The 17,355-nt window shown below is 42.6% G+C and overlaps 2 protein-coding genes across 4 annotated transcripts in view; one reads left to right on the forward strand and one right to left on the reverse strand.

Moving 5' to 3' along the window:
- BMX (BMX non-receptor tyrosine kinase) overlaps nucleotides 1-2,973 on the reverse strand; it is a 57,978-nt gene extending 55,005 nt beyond the window's left edge. Inside the window, exon 1 of the mRNA XM_046673393.1 lies at nucleotides 2,773-2,973. The gene's annotated coding sequence lies outside the window, so the exon portion shown is untranslated. The remainder of the gene's footprint in view (nucleotides 1-2,772) is intronic.
- Nucleotides 2,974-5,919: 2,946 nt separating this feature from the next.
- Nucleotides 5,920-17,355, forward strand: part of PIR (pirin) — a 91,250-nt gene continuing 79,814 nt past the window's right edge. Inside the window, exons 1-3 of one of the 3 annotated variants that reach the window (XM_046673633.1) lie at nucleotides 5,920-6,323; nucleotides 7,628-7,758; nucleotides 13,674-13,766. In XM_046673633.1, the coding sequence (XP_046529589.1) occupies nucleotides 7,663-7,758; nucleotides 13,674-13,766 (189 nt within the window). In that variant the 5' untranslated portion in view covers nucleotides 5,920-6,323; nucleotides 7,628-7,662. The remainder of the gene's footprint in view (nucleotides 6,324-7,627; nucleotides 7,759-13,673; nucleotides 13,767-17,355) is intronic. The other 2 variants (XM_046673631.1, XM_046673632.1) reach the window with 2 other exon arrangements.

Genomic DNA, 17,355 nt, shown 5'->3' on the forward strand with positions numbered 1-17,355 from the left:
GTGTTAAAATAATCTGCTTGGAGGTTGGGACCTGATGTGAATAGTTTACATTTATTGGAATTGAAGATTAATGCGTCACCTCTCCTAAGGATGCTTGCATTTTAAACCTCAGATCCAATCGTGGAATAGCCTTGCTCCTTATGAAAAGAGATGGGTGAGTTGGGGGTGGAGGTGGACACCAAAAGGTTTGTTGTTGTGTTTTGTTACCAGCGTTCCAGACACCTATGAAATTTTTGCATAGATGTTGGCATTTTATCAATTTTACTCCCATTTTTCAGTGGAAGTAAGGATTTGGGGTGTAGATGGGGTTGGCACCTGCTTTTGTAAGGAAAGTGTATTGGAACACGGCCATGACCATTCGTTAGGTATTGTGTGTGGCTCCTTTAGTTTTATAACAGCAGAGGTGAGTAGTTGCCACAGAGACTGTATGCCCGCAAAGTCTCAAATATTTACTATCTGGCCTTCACAGAAAAAATTTGCCAACTCACGCTCTAGAAGAATCCTGCCAGCTGTGGAAGTGACCTAGTCGCTTGGAATTCAGTTCTACAGCTCAAGGCAACAGACATTCACTGAATGGTACTGTGTACGAGGTGCCAGAGTTGAAAGTGAAGAAAGTAGGCAAAGGGGATATCTTTAGGGAACTCTTCCAGCCACGATTCCCTCTTTGATTCAAAATTATTTTTCACAAAATTTTATCATGAAAACTTTCAAAATACAGAAAAGTTAAAAGAACTTTACAGTGAGCGCCCATATACCACCATCCAGAATCTACAATTCCATTTTACTATATTTACTTTGTCATATATCTATCCACTTATCCATCTCTCTATCCATCAATCCACGTTATTGGTATTATTACTACCACTGCCAATATTATTATTTTTTAGTGCATTCAGAGGAAGTTGCAAACATCAGTACAATTCATTTGTAAACACCTCAGTATACATAACATTAAGTAGAGCTTAATTCAAGTTAGCCTTTTATTTTAACTCCAATACTGTGATCTTGAAAGCAGCCTTCATTTGCCAGAAGACACAACCTTATAAAAACTGAAAACCGAGAAAGGTTATCAGGGTCACTGAGGTATGTATCAGGGGAATCATTCACCTAAATTTCCCCACTTCCCTGGTTCAAAGATGGATCGGTCTTTCAGGGCCAAGAGCTTTTTGCTTGTGGTGAATTCTAAGAAAGTTCTGAGGCTCAAAAGAGAGGGTCATAAGCTGTTCTTTTCTGACATGCTGCCAAAAACCCATGGGAAAGTCAGAGAGGAACACATTTATGAGTTTCATGCGACGGTTGACCACATGTAGCTTCTGGGTCAGAACCCTGGTCGACGGAACAGACCAACTATGTGCAGACTGCTCGCATGAGGGTGGAAATGCAAGTCACGCACGCCCATCTTTTCTGAATATATTTGGATGTCCTCAATCATCAGCACATTAATGGCCTTCATAAACTAATGTTTACAAAATAATCAGTCCCTGACTTAGAGCCAACTGATTTCACTCCAAGTGAGTCTGAATCCCTAAAATGGAATATTCCAGAGATATTTGTCATTTTAACGAACAGAAGCTACAGTGCTCTGGGAGGCAAATTACCAAAACCTTACCAATCTGAAAGAAAGAATTTTTGAGATGACTGCTTTCAGGAGAGAAAAAAATTATAAATGATGAAATGTATAAGAGGTCCATGTACTTCTATCAAATATATCCTTAAGCAGAAGGTTGATAAGTCATGCAGAAGAAGAAAATAAAATTTTTGAGGAAAAAAGGAAAAAAAGGTCAACTAAAATCTGTTGATAATGGGGGTGTCTTTACAGACAAGAATGGTGTTCTTTGGAGTCTTTTGGGGAAGGCTTTCTTCATTGTCATATCAGCATGGAGTTTTCTTTGTTTCCCTGGATTCCAAGGGCCATTGATGGTGTATCTACATGCTCACATATCCAGCTGCCTGGTCGACATCTCCATCTGGGTGGCAAATGACATTGTGAAATGTGTTCAAAGCCCCATGTACAGGGTCACATTTCTCATCTCAAAAGTGGGCCCTGTTATAATGAAACAGTACATGTCCCATACTCCATTTGTAAAAATTCACCCCTCTCTCACCTTTGTTTTTCCTCATTTTAAGTCTTCTGGCTTTCCAGGCCTACTCTTTCTTTCCACAGAGGCCTGCAAGTAGAATTCCCTGCCTGCGCTGACAATGCACGCCCTTGGACTTAACTTCTACCCGTGACTGGCTTATCAAAGACAAGAAGGAAGGGAAATTCTCACTCTCGTTACAGTTTCGGAGCTGGAGGGGATGCTGAGTCCCAGAGGAAGCTTTGAAAAGGTGATAAGCTGAAAGCATCCCCAAGAGTATCCCAAATCCAGTACAGAAGTGGGTGAAATTGTACAGCGAAGCCATTCTCTCCTGTTTTCTTTTGTTAGGAAGCTGTCCTTGTAAATGCTACTTGTAACAGAGGAGCCTATGAGGACACCTGTACTCCAGAGCTTACTGCTATGGCCAGTTGGATGCAACATTCAATCTCTTAAGTCTAGTTTAATAATTGTTTATTTTGCTGGATGGCTGGTTGCCTTGGTAATAACATTTAAATGGATATATCTGCTTTCTGAAAGGGTAAATATTTGTGAGAGGTTTTCTTTAGCCCAGACAACTTTGAAAATCCACCTTGTCTTTCCTCTCACATAAAAGCATATTTTCCAGTTATCTATTATCACAAAACAAACCACCTGAAAACTGAATGGCTTAAAACAACCACTTCTATTTGCTCACAATTCTGTGGGTCCAGAAGTTGGGAAGGACGCAGTGGGGCGTTCATGTCTTATCCAGGTGGCGTCAGCTGGGGCAGCTGGGCCTGGAGGATCCGCTTCCACGGCGGCTTCTTTGTCTACATGTCTGGCGTCTCAGTGTTCTTGGCCTCTGTCTCTTTCCTCACACGGCATTTCTACCTCTCCTTCATGTGGCGTGGGCATCTCCCAGAATGGTGGTCTTAGAGTCATCACTCTTTTTACGCCACAGCTGGCATCTAAGAGGCAGGAAGCAGAAGCCGCCAGGCCATTTCAGAGCCACTCCCAGAATTGGCATAGTGTCACTTCCACTGTATTGCATTGGTCAAAGCAGCCACAAGCCCTGCCTACACTCAAGAGGAACAGAAGTAAACTCCACTTGTGATGAGGGGAGTGTCAAGGTTGCATTGTAGAAGAACACATGTGTGATGGCAGATACTGTTGGAGTCATCTTAGGAAAATAGAATCTTCCAAAGGATGGCAAACAATGATTGGTGAACAATGTGTAGTTATGATGAGTGCCATGTCAAACTTCTCAGCCACACTTGAGGGGATAGACAGGGAAGGTTTCCCAGAGGGAATGACATGGAATCTGAAAGCTGAAAGATGAATGGGGATAAGCCAGATCAAGGAGAGAGAAATAAACTTCCAGACAGAGTCATAGCAAGCCAACAAGAGGAAGAACACACGTTCCACAGTCTAAAAGAAGTTCAGCAGGGTGGAAAGAGGCGGTGCCTGCGTGTGTGTGTTTGTATTTGTCCTTGAGCAAGTGTCAGCGTGTTGAGGGTGAGGCCGAGTTGAAGACATCACAGAACTTTCTTGAGGACAGTGAAAGTGTTGGGCAGTTATTCCATTTCCCTGCAACTTGGAAAATGGCTTGACCAGTAGTAAGCCTGAAGGCAGGAAGAGTGGGGTGGCTGTCAGAGAAGATGGAGGGTGGCAGTCAAAAAGGGAAGGATTGGATATATTTCACAGATATTAGCAGAATCCGCAGGATTTCACGGTGGAAGAGGGATGGGGATAGCCTGAGTTCCAGGCTCAGGCAATTGGCTAAATGTTGAAATTTTTGGTATGGAACGTAGAACCATTTACTCAGGACTGGAAAGTGCCAGGCAGAGAGACCATGCTTCTTTTTATTTGGAGACAGTTGCAGAAGTAAGTATGGTGATGATAAGCAACAATATTTATTTCATGCCACTTTTAATGTTCACGTGTATTGTCTCATTTAGCCTTGAATCATCTAAGTAAGGTGACGAGGGGGGAAGTGAGCCCCACTGACACATAAGGAATCCAGGGGAAAGTCCTTGTTCCTTGACTAATCTGTTCTTTTAAAGATTGGCACCTGAGCTAACATCTGTTGCCAATCTTCTTTTTTTTCCTTCTTCTTCTCTCCTAAAGCCCCCAGTACATAGTTGTATATTCTAGTTGTAAGTCCCTCTGGTTGTGGCATGTGAGATGCCACCTCAGCATGGCTTGATGAGCGGTGCTAGGTCCTCGCCCAGGATCCCAACTGGTGAAACCTTGGGCCGCTCAAGTGGAGCACGGGAACTTAACCACTCGGCCATGGGGCGGCCCCTAACCTGTTCTTTCAGAGCAGGGGGTCTGTAAATTGGCCTGCAGCCAAGTTTGACCCACTATCCAGTTTTTACAGCTTGTGAGGTTTTTAGATTTTTCAGTAGTTGAAATTAAAAAATCAAAAGACTATTTCATGACAAGTGAAAATTAAATGATTTCAAATGTCAGTATCCATAATTAAAGTTTTATTGAAACACAGCCATGCCCACTGATTTACATGTTGTCTATGGCTGTTTTTTTGCTACAAAGGCCAAATGGAGCAGTCGCCACAGAGGACACATGTGGCCGCAAAGTCAAAAATATTTACTATCTGGCCCTTTACAGACAAAGTTTGCCAACCCCTGTTTTAGAGGTGTCACTTTCCGTCCTTTCTCAAAACCACGCAGTGAGCTTTCTGGGTTTAGAGGACAGAAGCCCATAGCCATGCCTGTACCTCCTGGTTAAAGATCCTGGCAATGAACTAGATGCTCTCACTGGCTTCTGCGACTCCACAGGTCCCTGGGAAAACGCTCCAACGGCCTGTCCACTGCATTCCAACATCCAAGCACTTCACGAATTTTCTCCCCACTAGAGTGCGCCTTTTCTCTAGGCAGGAACAAAAATGTCTTGGCTCCCTCACTCCCCCCACCCCATTCTAAGTGGCAAACTGCAGGCAACTTATGTAACAAACAATTGTTTAGTTCTTTAATTCTCAATACAATCCTAGAGGTTGGTACTACAGATCTTCCTCGATTTATGTTGATGGGGGTTTTGGCCTGATAAACCCATGAAAAGTTGAATATCCCAAGTCAAAAACGCACTTAGGACACCCAACCCATAGAACATCATAGCCTAGCCTAGCCTCCCATAAACGTGCTCACAATACTTACATTAGTCTACAGTTGGGCGAAATCATCTAACATAAAGCTGTTTTATAATAAAGTGTTCACTATCTCACGTTATTGATCGAATACTGTACTGAGGGTGACAAAGTGGTTGTAAGTATAGCGGTTGTTTACCCTCGTGATCCTGGGGCTGACCGGGAGCTGCAGCTCACTGCCACTGTCCAGCATCACCAGAGAGTATGGTACCACATATTGCTAGCCCAGGAAAAGATCAAAGTTCCAAGTATGGTTTCTACTGAGTGTGTATTGCTTTCCCACCATCCTAAAGTTGAAAAACAAGGAGTCGAATCATCGTTAAGTTGGGGCCCTCTATATTGTCACCGTCCCCATTTTACAGTGTTGGAACCACAGGCAGAGGGGCGGCGCCACCCGTCCAAGGTCACGCAGCTAACAAGTGATGGAGGGAGGATTCGAACCTATGCAGCCAAGCTCCACGGGATGCGTGACAAGCAGGTTCTGGTTAAAGGCAGGTTTCTTAGGAGGGCGAGTTGAGACCTTCGCTCCGATCAGAGCACCCGCCGGGCCTACACACATCTCCCAGGGCCCACGGCGCCCCACAAAAGCCTGCCCGGGTGCACATCCCTCCCATCTCTCCCGGGCGGGAGGGGCGTAGGGGCCAAAGGGCAGCAGAGCAGGCTGGAGAGGCGGAGGGCGGAGCGAGAGGATCCGCATGGCGGCGTGTAAATAAAGGCGTGTCGCCCCCGCCCACGGCCCCGAGGCCGATCGCTTCCCGCCTCCTGCCTCCCTGTGGCCGCGGCCGCGAAGCGCTGAGTCACGGTGAGGCTGCTGGACCGGCGCCCTCCCCAGCCACCCTCCCTGCGTCCCCCACCGCCGCACGGGCTCCAGCTGCCGTCCCGCGCTTGTCACAGGCCACCCTGCCCCCGCCGTGTGAGTACCGGGCGCCCGCGGGGGTGGGCTGGGGGGTGCTGGCTATGAGTAAGCAGCACCTCGCCTTCCCCAACCCCCTTTAGACTCCTAGGGGAGTCTCCTAGGGAGATGACAAGAGATGCTTAAATAGTACTCTGAAAGTTAGTGAAAGTGGTAAACGGCTTTTCCTTCTGCAAAGCGCTGCGACCTGGTAAGTACCTCATCAGTTGTTCACGTGCATAGAATTTAATTGTAGGAGTCTGGAAGGACCCAGAAATAGTCCACATGGGGTAATATCCATTCTAGTTGCTTGTCTGTAGGTGATGACAGTTCTGTATGCCTCTGAGAATCAAGCTCATATCTGTGCCCCACAGTCCAGCACCTAGTAGGTATTGATTGATTGCCTGCTCCTGGGAGGGCACATTTTAGGATGGGCCTTGATGACTGGAGGGCACTGGCAAGTAGAGTGCTCTGAATAAGGCGGCTGACATTCTTAGAGCACTGAATACGCCCCTTTGAGGTAGGCAGTCTGATTACCCCTGTATTACAGGTGGAAAAACTGAGAGGCTTAGTGATTGGCCTCAGGTCACACAGCTGATATGTGGTGAGACTGGGTTGCAAACCCAGGCTGTCAGGCTCCAGAGTCTATGCTTCTTGCTAAAGCATTTCTCTTGGTTTGAGTAGGAATCTATGAAGGAACGGATTATATTTAGCTTGAAGAAAAGCTTTGGGGACTGGGGGTACTGTCTGCAAGCATCTGAAGTGGGAAAGGGATTGGTTATACTTGTTCCATGACATCCCATTGAATAAAACTTAGGCTCACGAGGAGGAAACCCTTTGCAGTAATAAACCCGGGGTATAGATTGTCCTGAAATAATGGGGTGCATTGTCAAGGGCGCCTGCTCCATGAGTTCCCTGTGCTCTCGAAGACTTCATGAGAAAGCTCAAAGATTTCTTGCCACTAAAATTGGCCCACAACTTCAGGGATAAATGGGTCTTAGAATTGGTTGACCATCAAAGATCCCTTTTAATGCCAGGATCTTCAGCATGTTCTGGTGAGAGTCGCAGACCTCTTGGTTTTTGTCCATGTTCCCAGTGTCGCCACATAAATCTCTGCTGTCAGCCTCACCGGTAGCACCTACCTCATGGGGCAGCATGGGGTTGGGGGAAGGCTGAGGGATTTCAATGAGGTAAAACAGATAAAGTGCTCATTAGAGGTTCTTAGTAAGTGCCCAACAGAGCTGTTACTAGACCTTGGAAAAGATGGCTGCAGGATCACTTGAGAGAGCAATTGTAAATAATCACTAGGCCTGGGAATCTAGAAAGTACCCATATACATTCACCATCATCATTATTGTTTTATATCACCAAACGCAGTAAGCAATCAATAAGTTGTGGCTGTTAATATTTTGGGCAGGTCTGAATTTAATATCCTTTATCTTGTAGTCCTTAGATGGGCCCTCCTTTAAGAGTTCTCTCTTTGTTGTCCCTCCTTTTGCCCTCCATCCTCTGCAGCTCAGCAGCGGAGCACTTTCTTTTTAGCCTTCAACATGGCGTCCTCCAAGAAGGTTACCCTCTCAGTGCTCAGCCGGGAGCAGTCGGAAGGGGTTGGAGCGCGTGTCCGCAGAAGCATTGGCAGACCCGAGGTACTCTGGTTGGGTGGCTGTTTCATGCTTTTTTGCAGAAGGGACTGATGGGACACTGAGGATAAACTTGGGAAGAGAGGGCCTGGGATGATCATGAGCTGCCCTGTGGGGCCATACTCGAAACTTAGCAGTTGGGGTCCCCCTTGGACCAGGACCAGGCCCAGCCCAGGGCGGGTTTTTATAAAGTGGATTCAGAGGTCCTGGGGGGAAGGTGTGCCTGAAGTATCTCTGCCCCTCTCTGCACACCCACGTCCTATCCTGGGTTCATCTGCCAGCCTCAGCGTGCACATCACCAAACCATGCGCACAGGTCACAGCACTAGGAGTAACTCTGCGTCCCCATTCCAGATTCCCAGGAGAGAGAATCTGATTGGCTCAGCTTGGGTCAGGTCTCTACCCTTGGCCAGTCAGCCATTACCGGGGATTTTGGTTCATAGAGAGACTGCTGAGACCCAACTCAGTGGACTTTTTGTGGTGATGAGGGAAGGCGGGGGCATCTCTCAGAGAAGGCTCTTGTAGTCACGTAAATGTCTTTCAACATTAGAGAGAAGTTTTATTTGAAAACTACGGGAGTCATGGGACTTGCGGAAAAGGAAATCTTACATTCCCAGAAAGGTGTCTAATGGTGGTTATCGTCCAAGTAATACAGCACCCAGCACCATACCAGATTCCAAAAAAATAATTTTTTTATTGAGGTATGATTGACATATAACATTACATTAGTTTCAGGTGTACAACATGACGATTCAATATTTGTATCTGTTGGGAAACAATCAGCACAATAAGTCTCGTTAACGTCCATTGCCATACATAGTTACAGAATTTTTTTTGTGTGATGAGAACTTTTAAGATTTACTCTCTTAGCAGCTTTCAAATATGCAATACAGTATTGTTAACTATAGTCACAATACTGTGCATTACATCTCCAGGACTTATTTAGTAACTGGAAGTTTGTACCTTTTCAGCACTGTCACCCATTTTGCTCACCCCCAGTTCCCCTGCCTCTGGTAACCACCAATCTGTTCTCTGTATCTACGAGCTTGTGTGTGTGTGTGTGGGTGTGTGTTTAGACTCTACATGTAAGTGAAATCATACTATATTTGTCTTTCTCTGTCTGACCTATTTCACTTAGCATAACGCCCTCAAGGTCCATCCATGTTGTTGCAAATGGCAAGATTTCATTCCTATTTATGGCTGAATAATATTCCATTGTGTATATATGTATATACACCACACTTTCTTTATCCATTCATCCATCGATGGACACTTAGGGTGTTTCTGTGTCTTGGCTATCGTAAATAATGCTGCAGTGAACATGGGGTGCAAATAGCTCTTCAAGTTAGTGTTTTCATTTTCTTTTTTTTTTTAAAGGGAAAGATGTGGTGCTGCTCTTTTTTTTTTTTCTTTTTAAAGATTGGCACCTGAGCTACCATCTGTTGCCAGTCTTCTTTTTATTTTCTTCTCCCCAAAGCCCCCCAGTACATAGTTTTATGCTCTAGTTGCAGGTCCTTCTGGCTCTGCTGTGTGGGATGCCGCCTCAGCATGGCCTGATGATTGGTGCCATGTCCGCACCCAGGATCTGAACCAGCGAAACTGTGGGCCGCCCAAGCCTCCACTCAGCCATGGGGTGGCCTCTGTGTTTTCATTTTCATTGGACAAATACCCAGAAATGGGATTGCTGGATCACATGGTAGTTCTATTTTTAATTTTTTTTTATTGAGGTCACATTGGTTTATAACATTATATAAATTTTATGTATGCATCATTATATTTTGACTTGTGTTCTATTTTTAATTTGTCAGGAACTGCTGTACTGTTTTCCATAGTAGCTGCACCAATTTACATTCCCATCAACAGTGCATGAGGGTTCCCTTTTCCCCACATCCTTGCCAACACCTGTTGTTTCTTGTCTTTTTGAGAATGGCCTTTCTACCAGGTGTGAGGTGCTAACTTATTGTGGTTTTGATTTGCATTTCCCTGAAGATTAGTGATGTTGAGCATCTTCCAAAAAATATTTTTGAATAAATGAAGAAGTATATTAGGGAAATGTATTCTTTTTGAAAAGTGAGGCTGGTTTGTTCCTCTTCTTAAAATCTGCTCTGATATTCTCATAATCTTTCCGCCATTAGCTTTCTATTCACTTGTGAATGTCTTTTGAGGTCCATCAAACATTGTTTTCCAAAGGGACACGTGCAAACAGCATTATTCTAGGGACTAAATGCACAGTGGATGTTGGGGGGGGGGGGTGCAGATGGATGTTGTATCATCTTCTACTAGGCCACGTCACTAAGAGAACAATTGTAAGGAATTCGGACACCCATCAGTAAACACATTATTTTCTGTTGAGGATAGCTAATACTTTAATTACTCCATCTGTCAGGAACACATCTGCTGAGGGTTTCTTAATTTTTTTGTCTTGTGAACCTCTTTGGCAATCTGATGAAACCTATCAGTTCCTCCTCAGAATAATATTTTTTAAATACATAAAATACATAGGATTACAAAGGAAAGCTTTTATATTGAAATATGGTTAACAAAATATTACAAAGCAAATTTGTAGCCTAGTAATTTTACAATAAGTCCCGAGACTTGGTGGCAGTTCTCATAACTACCTAATTTCCAAGCTGTGAGGAGCACAGTGTACCCACAATAATGGTAATGTGGTATGAAGACAGCTTTAATTTCTGTTGGTGACAGAGCCACAGGTCCTGGTAATTTACTGTGGTTCTTGAACTACATTTCTAATTGAAGGAATTGTTCGGTTTCATTCTGGAGATGGACAGTGGAGACTTGCACACGAATGTGAATGTCCTTAATGCCACTGAACTGTATACTTAGAATTGTTTAAAAGGGTAAATTTTGTGTTATGTGTATTTTACTACCAAAAAAAATCCAGAAGAAAAAAATTTCCAGTTAGAGGTTAGTGAAAATAAAGAAGTAATTTTTTTTCTCATCCAAGTTTACAACTCCTCTGAATTCTATCCATGGTGCCCAGTTAAGAATCCCTGGCTGAAAACCTGTGCTTTAAAGACCCCCACATTCTCCTAATTCAGAGGGTCTCCCATGTCCTGGGTCTGCCTCTATCCTAAGGAAAAGAAAATGGACAGGAATCAGTCCCATGCCATCGCCCTGGTTTAATCACTATTAAGACAGAGGCTGTTTCCTTTTGTGTGCATGTAGTTGTATATTTTACATCATGGGGATTATACAGAATAAACAATATTGTGTCCTTAGTTTTTCATTTAACGTGGTAGCAGATAACTTCCCCTGTTGTTATAAATTCTTCATAAACATCATTTAAATGGCTATGACATATCTCAGTGTGTGGGCATACCATTATTCTCTTAGTCGTGACTCCACTTTTGATCATTTAGATTGTTACCATATTTTTTAGCACTCCACACACTACCAACTTTTCAGAAAGGTAGACCCCTAACCCTCGAATCAGCAGAGAAGGAAAGCACCAATCTATATTTAAGGCCCTTACTTTTCAAACTTTTTGCACCAAGGCTTTGTCTCTGAAGAAACATCTCACCAACCTTGAAGCCCAAGCTGTTCTAGCATAGAGTTTACAACAGTGTTTAGTATTAGTGGCTATAAGTGACCTGTTCCCTATGACTGTATATGTGGAGGAATAGGAATTTACAATGCTCTCACTGAGCCTTTTGGTGATAAATGATAGAGAAGAGATGGAGTGGGGCTGGCTTATACCTTTCATTACAATTATATGTGATCTTGGCCAGCCAGGCTGCAATTTGAATGATTACATAGCTTGCTGTTAACGTGTAGTTCATCTGAGCTCCCAACAGAAGGGAAACCCACTACTCATCTGCATTTGCCTCTATGCCCTACTCCCACTTCCACAAGATACTCCTTGGTGGGATGTGGTTTTCTTTGGACCACTCATATCTCTTTATTTTTTTATTATGAAGAATTTCAAACATAGAAAACTAGAGAAAATAGTATAATGAATCTCCATGTCCCCAACATCCACAATGATCAATTCATAGGCAATCTTGTTTCCTCTATATCCCCATCCATTTCTCCCCTCAAAGTATTTTGAAGTGAATCATTTCATTTTATTTATAAATATTTCAGTTTGGGTCTCTAAAAGATAAGAACTTTTAAAAAATATTACAATCCCATTATCACACTTAAAAATAATGTGTAGAACCTACAGTGCCTCAGGCGCTGGGCCAGGTGCTCTGCATTCATTGTTTCCAGTCCTTCAGGGTGTGTGTTATCCTGTGAGAAGAAAAAATATATAATAAGGTATGAGAATTTTCAGTCTCTCCTCCCAACCCCAGTTCCATTCCTGGGCTTTCACTGAGCTGAAATGGAGTTATGAGTGACAGAATAAAGTTGAAGAGATTCCAGATCTGATTTTCACTGAAAAGGGCGGAGAGTTACTGGTGGAAGAGAAGAGAGTAACTTCAGAAGGTCAGAGGAGAGAAGGAGAAAAGGAAAGAGCTGTCTCCAGGTGGTTCGAGGAGATTTGAAGAGTTAGAGGGAGAGAAGAGCGAAATACTGGAGACAGATATATATTGGAGAGGAATAAGGGGGATTTTAAACATATCTTTAAGTTGAAGCCCCCTTTGGCATTTTTGAGAGAAGTCAATAAATACTTTGTTTTTCAGTTACTTTTTCGTATTGGACTGGGTGAAACACTGAACTGGGATAGGCTACAAAGTGGCCCAGCTTTACCTGGGTCACAGTCCACATTTTAAAGTGAAGAGGCTGAGACTTGGTTAGGTGAAAGAACTTGAAGTAGCTTCTTGAATTTGTGTGTGTGTGCATGTGTGTGTGTATTTTTTTTCCCGTAGAAAGTGAAAATAAGAGAGTCAAAACCAGAGACAGAGGCAAAGAGAGGGTTTGGTTCTTTCGTTTCTAGCAATATGACAGAGTCCATACCCTGAAATAAACAAACAAATAAATAACTTAAAAAATTAATTGGCTGAGCTGACAGGAAGTTAGAAAAATTCTGAGAGTCCAAAAATGGTGAGAAAGAAAAAAGAAATAGAAAATCTGAATAGTTTCATAGCCATTAGGGTATTGAATAAGTATTTTAAAAATTTATCACAAAGACAACAGGTCCAGATGATTTCACAGACAAATTTACCAAGTATTTAAAGTACGGAAAATTCCAGTAATGCACAAATTCTCCAGGAGATGCAGCTTGTCGTAAATCACTTTATGAAGCGGATGTCATGCCAGAGCGATCTTTCTAAATCTAATCATCTCAACCTTTGATTAAAACCCATCACCTTTACGATAAAATCCAAACTCCTTTGAGATTTGGCCGCTCTCCTCAGCCCCTGTCGCGTCATAATCCGTGTGCATCTTTTGCCCTGGTAGAGTAGTCTCCTCGCGGTTCTTCAAGCTTGCCACGCTGTCTCCCTGCTCTTTTACTTGGAATATGCTTCCTTCTCCTCCACCTCCTTTATTAACTCCTCCATGTACTTCAAGACCCAGCTCACGTGACACTTCTCTGGGAGAACCTGCCCTGGTCCCAGCCCACTCGTATGTGTTAAGTTGTCTTCCCCCAGAGCATTTATCAGCACAGTGCAATCATTGATTTCCGTGTCCCCCACGAGGATAGGATACGGACTGTATCTTGTTTGCACTTGACTATTTAGATCTTAGATGATCATGAAATGCTTGTCCACTTTTTGCATGTCTTGTAAAATGTCAACTGTTTAGCTTAATCAATGAATCTGTGTGTGCATGTGTGTGTATGTGTGTGCACAAATCTATGTAGAAGTAAGGAGTTCTTTCCTATAAGCAATTTTTATTGCAAAAAGTTGCTCATTAGCTATGTGTTTTCAGTGAGCTTTGCTAGAGCTGTTCATGAATGTAGCCCCTAGAAGTGTGTCTTAAAAGGCTTGTCTAATCTGCTAAATTCTGTTTTTATTTCAGTTAAAAAATCTGGATCCATTTTTACTGTTTGATGAATTTAAAGGTGGCAGACCAGGTGGATTTCCTGATCACCCACATCGAGGTTTTGAAACAGTAAGTAAAATAATTTGACTGCAAAAGAGTGTCTTTTACAACTTGCCTCTGTTCTTAGATGTAGTAATCACTTCTAATGGGAAATTCAAATTTAGAATCAATGAATAATAGGGAAAAATTAATTTATAAGTTCCCAGGTAGACTGGCTGTTACAGAATTGTAATATCTGTTTTACATGAAGTATACTAAAATTGAAATATTTACTGTTTTTAATATTCTTTGAATTTATCTCACTGTAGACATTGCTATTTGAGCAGTTAATAAATAGCAAGAATTGGTTTCTTAAAATATTTATATAATTAAAATAATCTGTTGGAGTTAGAAGAAACAGTTTAAAATGTGATCTAAATAATTTTATATAGAAAACTTGCTTCTCTTCAAGAATATTCAGAAATGTTTAACCTCATGTAATATAATAATTTAAACCCCAAAACACAGTCCAAGAACATTATGAGTATTTAAACTCAGTTCTAAGGAATTATAGAATCAAGAGGCCGAAATATAACATGGTCTAAAAATTAGGATTTTAAGGACATACATATACCTTTAGAAATTTAACTATAAAATTTAGAGGTTCTGCTGGACACTTATCTTCAGTTTTAGTTAGTTACAGAAATAAAAATGTGCAGTATAGTATTGTGGCCCTTTCCGAGGTTCCCACTCTCCACACATACATACATTCTGGGAAGAAACAGGGACAGTTACTTCCTAGTTACAAAGGTTGGCCATCTGCTCCGTGAGAAAAACCCGTCTTCTTGGAAAACAGACCAGGGCTTGTTAAAGGTGTAGTGTGTTTGTCACGCCAATCATTGAACGAGTAAATATTTATTGAAGGCCGGCGACATGCAGGTGTTGGTGTCGGGCGATCTTTTGTATGTTAGGGTTTGTGTGTTGGGAAGTATGGGCAGAAGGCAGAGGGAGGGAGGCTAATGAAGAATGAGCTGTGACCCCTGCGCACCTCCAGTACGCAGTCTAGTTAAGGAGGTGAAAGATGGACAGGTAAAGAGTTAACCACTGCAGTGTAAAGGTAGCATAAACCAAGAAGCTTCTGGAAACAGTATGAAGGATCAAGGTAGTTGGACCAGTCTCCCTTCCTCATTTAGCCATCTGCCTTCCCATTCTCTTCTCTGCTAACACTTTGGGGGCATTGTGCCTTGCTTCAGCAATAATGGAACCACTCCTTTCACCTTTCTCTACCCGTGCTGGATTCTGACCCGGTTCCCAAAACATGTCTCCCCACTGTGCTCTTCTGCTTCTGGTATCAGGACATTCTCGCCACTCCATCCCACAGCTTCAGTTATCATTTTACTAAGCCGTCAAGGTCTTTTCAGATATCACGATCTCCATCAAGTTTTCCAGACAGTCCCAAGAGGATGCACTTTCTCCTTCGTTTGGTCCCCATAGCATTCTATTTTTACCAGTCTCATGCACGTTACACCTTTATGGTGGCATTGATCATATTGTGTCTCGCATCAGAGTTAGGCGTTGCCACAACCCCCGCTCCCATGGCCGAGAGGACTGTGAATTGTGTCAGCTGAGAGAATCCCGCACGTCGCCATGTTCTCCAGGTGGAGGTACTCCATAAGTGCTGGCTGAATTTAATTGGATAGTAAAAAGAGGTCGGTTTTCCTGAAGGCAATTAATATATTAAATAAAATAAGTGATGAAACACATTGCTTTCCCTTCCATCATGGAAAGGCAATTTAATTTCCTTTATAAACTACAATTTATAAATTGTAAGGTACTCAACTTTACTCTGTGAAGGAGTTCAGCTGTAGAATATTGGTATTTGGCTCTTTGAAGTAAGAATTTTCCTTAAAACTATAGTTATAATTACAGTCAATCCCCGTTATTTGTGGATTCTGTATTTGTGGATTCACCTACTCACTAAAATTTCATTTTTAGCCCCAATTCATTACTTGTGGTGCTTGCGCCATCGTTCATGGGCATGTGCAGAGCAGCCCACCGTGCACATTCCCAGCTTAGGATGAACAAGGCCGCGCTCTGCCTTCTTGTTCCAGCTGTCCTGCTGTAAACAACTGTCCTTCTTGAGGTCTATTCAGTGCCACATTTTTCGCATTTTTGTGCTTTTTGTGGGTGATGTCACTGTTAAAAATGGCCCCCAAGCATAGTGCTGGAGTGCTGTCTGGTGTTCCTCAGTGCAAGGCTGTGAGGTGCCTCCTGGAGAAAATACGCATCAGATAAGCCTCCTTCAGGCGTCCTTACAGTGCTGCTGGCCGAGAGTTCACTGTTAATAAATCAATAATATATGTTAAATAAGGTGTCTTTAAACAGCAACAAACATAAGACAAGGTTATGTATCGATAGGTTGATGAAAATGTTGTGACCAGAAGCTCACAAGGACCCAAGGCTGTATTTCCCCAGGAACAATGCTTCAATATTTGCTAATTCAGTGACACGGCAACTTTCTAGAACAGAACTGCTGCAGATAACTAGAATCGATTGTAGCAGTTTTCCCCAGGAGTGTAGGTCAGCCAAGGACTCGGCTCGCTTAATAGTGTGAACTTTACAAGTCTGCAATTTAAAACCGGGTCCACTTTTAGGCTCTCATGACCTCCTTTCTGGAGCGTTTTCTACAGGCTTGTTGTAAGTTTTAAAAATGCTAATTAGTATAGAGAACAAAGTTAGAATCCCCTATGTTATCGTACCATCCAGAAATTGGTACTGTTATTGTTTTGATATATTTTCTTCCAGTGCTTTTTTTCTGGTATTATGATGCATGTGTTTTGTGCCTTTTTTTTTTTACTTAACATTATATGGTTAGCGTTTTCTAGATATTCTTCAAAAAACTAATCTTTCATGGCTTCATTAAGCATCTGCCATGAAGGTTCTACCAACTGACATTACCACAGCAATGTATGAGGGTGCCTGTTTTCCCTCAGCGTCACCAACACAATGAATTTACCCAACTTTTCTTTATCTTTGCCATTTGGGCAAGTGAAAAATAACGTCTCAGCGTAGTTTTAATTTTCATTTCTCTTATCTGAATGAAGTTGATTATCTTTTCTTTTTCTTTTCTTTTTTTTTTTTGGTGAGGAAGATTCACTCTGAACTATCATCTGTTGCCAATCTTCCTCTCTTTTTTGCTTGAGGAAGACTGTTGCTGAGCCAACGTCTGTGCCAGTCTTCCTGTTTTTTTTTTTTTTTTACTTGAGGAAAATTAGCCCTGAGCTAACGTCTGTGCCAGTCTTCCTCTGTTTTGTATGTGGGACGCCACCACTGCATGGCTGATGAGTGATGTAGGTCTGCACCCAGGATCCCAACTAGTGAACCTGGGCTGCCAAAGCAGAATGTGCTGGACTTTAACAGCTATGCCACGGGGCCGGCCTCCATCTTTTCATTTTTAAACACTTGTTCACCATGCATATTTATATTCTTGGCCTATTTTTTTTCGTTGGGTTACTGGTACTATTCTTACTGTTTTATAGAAGCTCTCTCTATATGAAGGAAATCAGGCCCTTTTCAGTGGTAGCAGTTGCAGTAGTGTTAAGAGGGGTTAGGCTTGTTTTGCATGCTCCTGAAGGTAAACCTTTGGATACAAAGCATAGATACAAAGCAACAGAAGGAA

This window comes from Equus quagga, chromosome 10, assembly GCF_021613505.1.
Source record: "Equus quagga isolate Etosha38 chromosome 10, UCLA_HA_Equagga_1.0, whole genome shotgun sequence".
Classification (NCBI taxonomy): domain Eukaryota; kingdom Metazoa; phylum Chordata; class Mammalia; order Perissodactyla; family Equidae; genus Equus; species Equus quagga.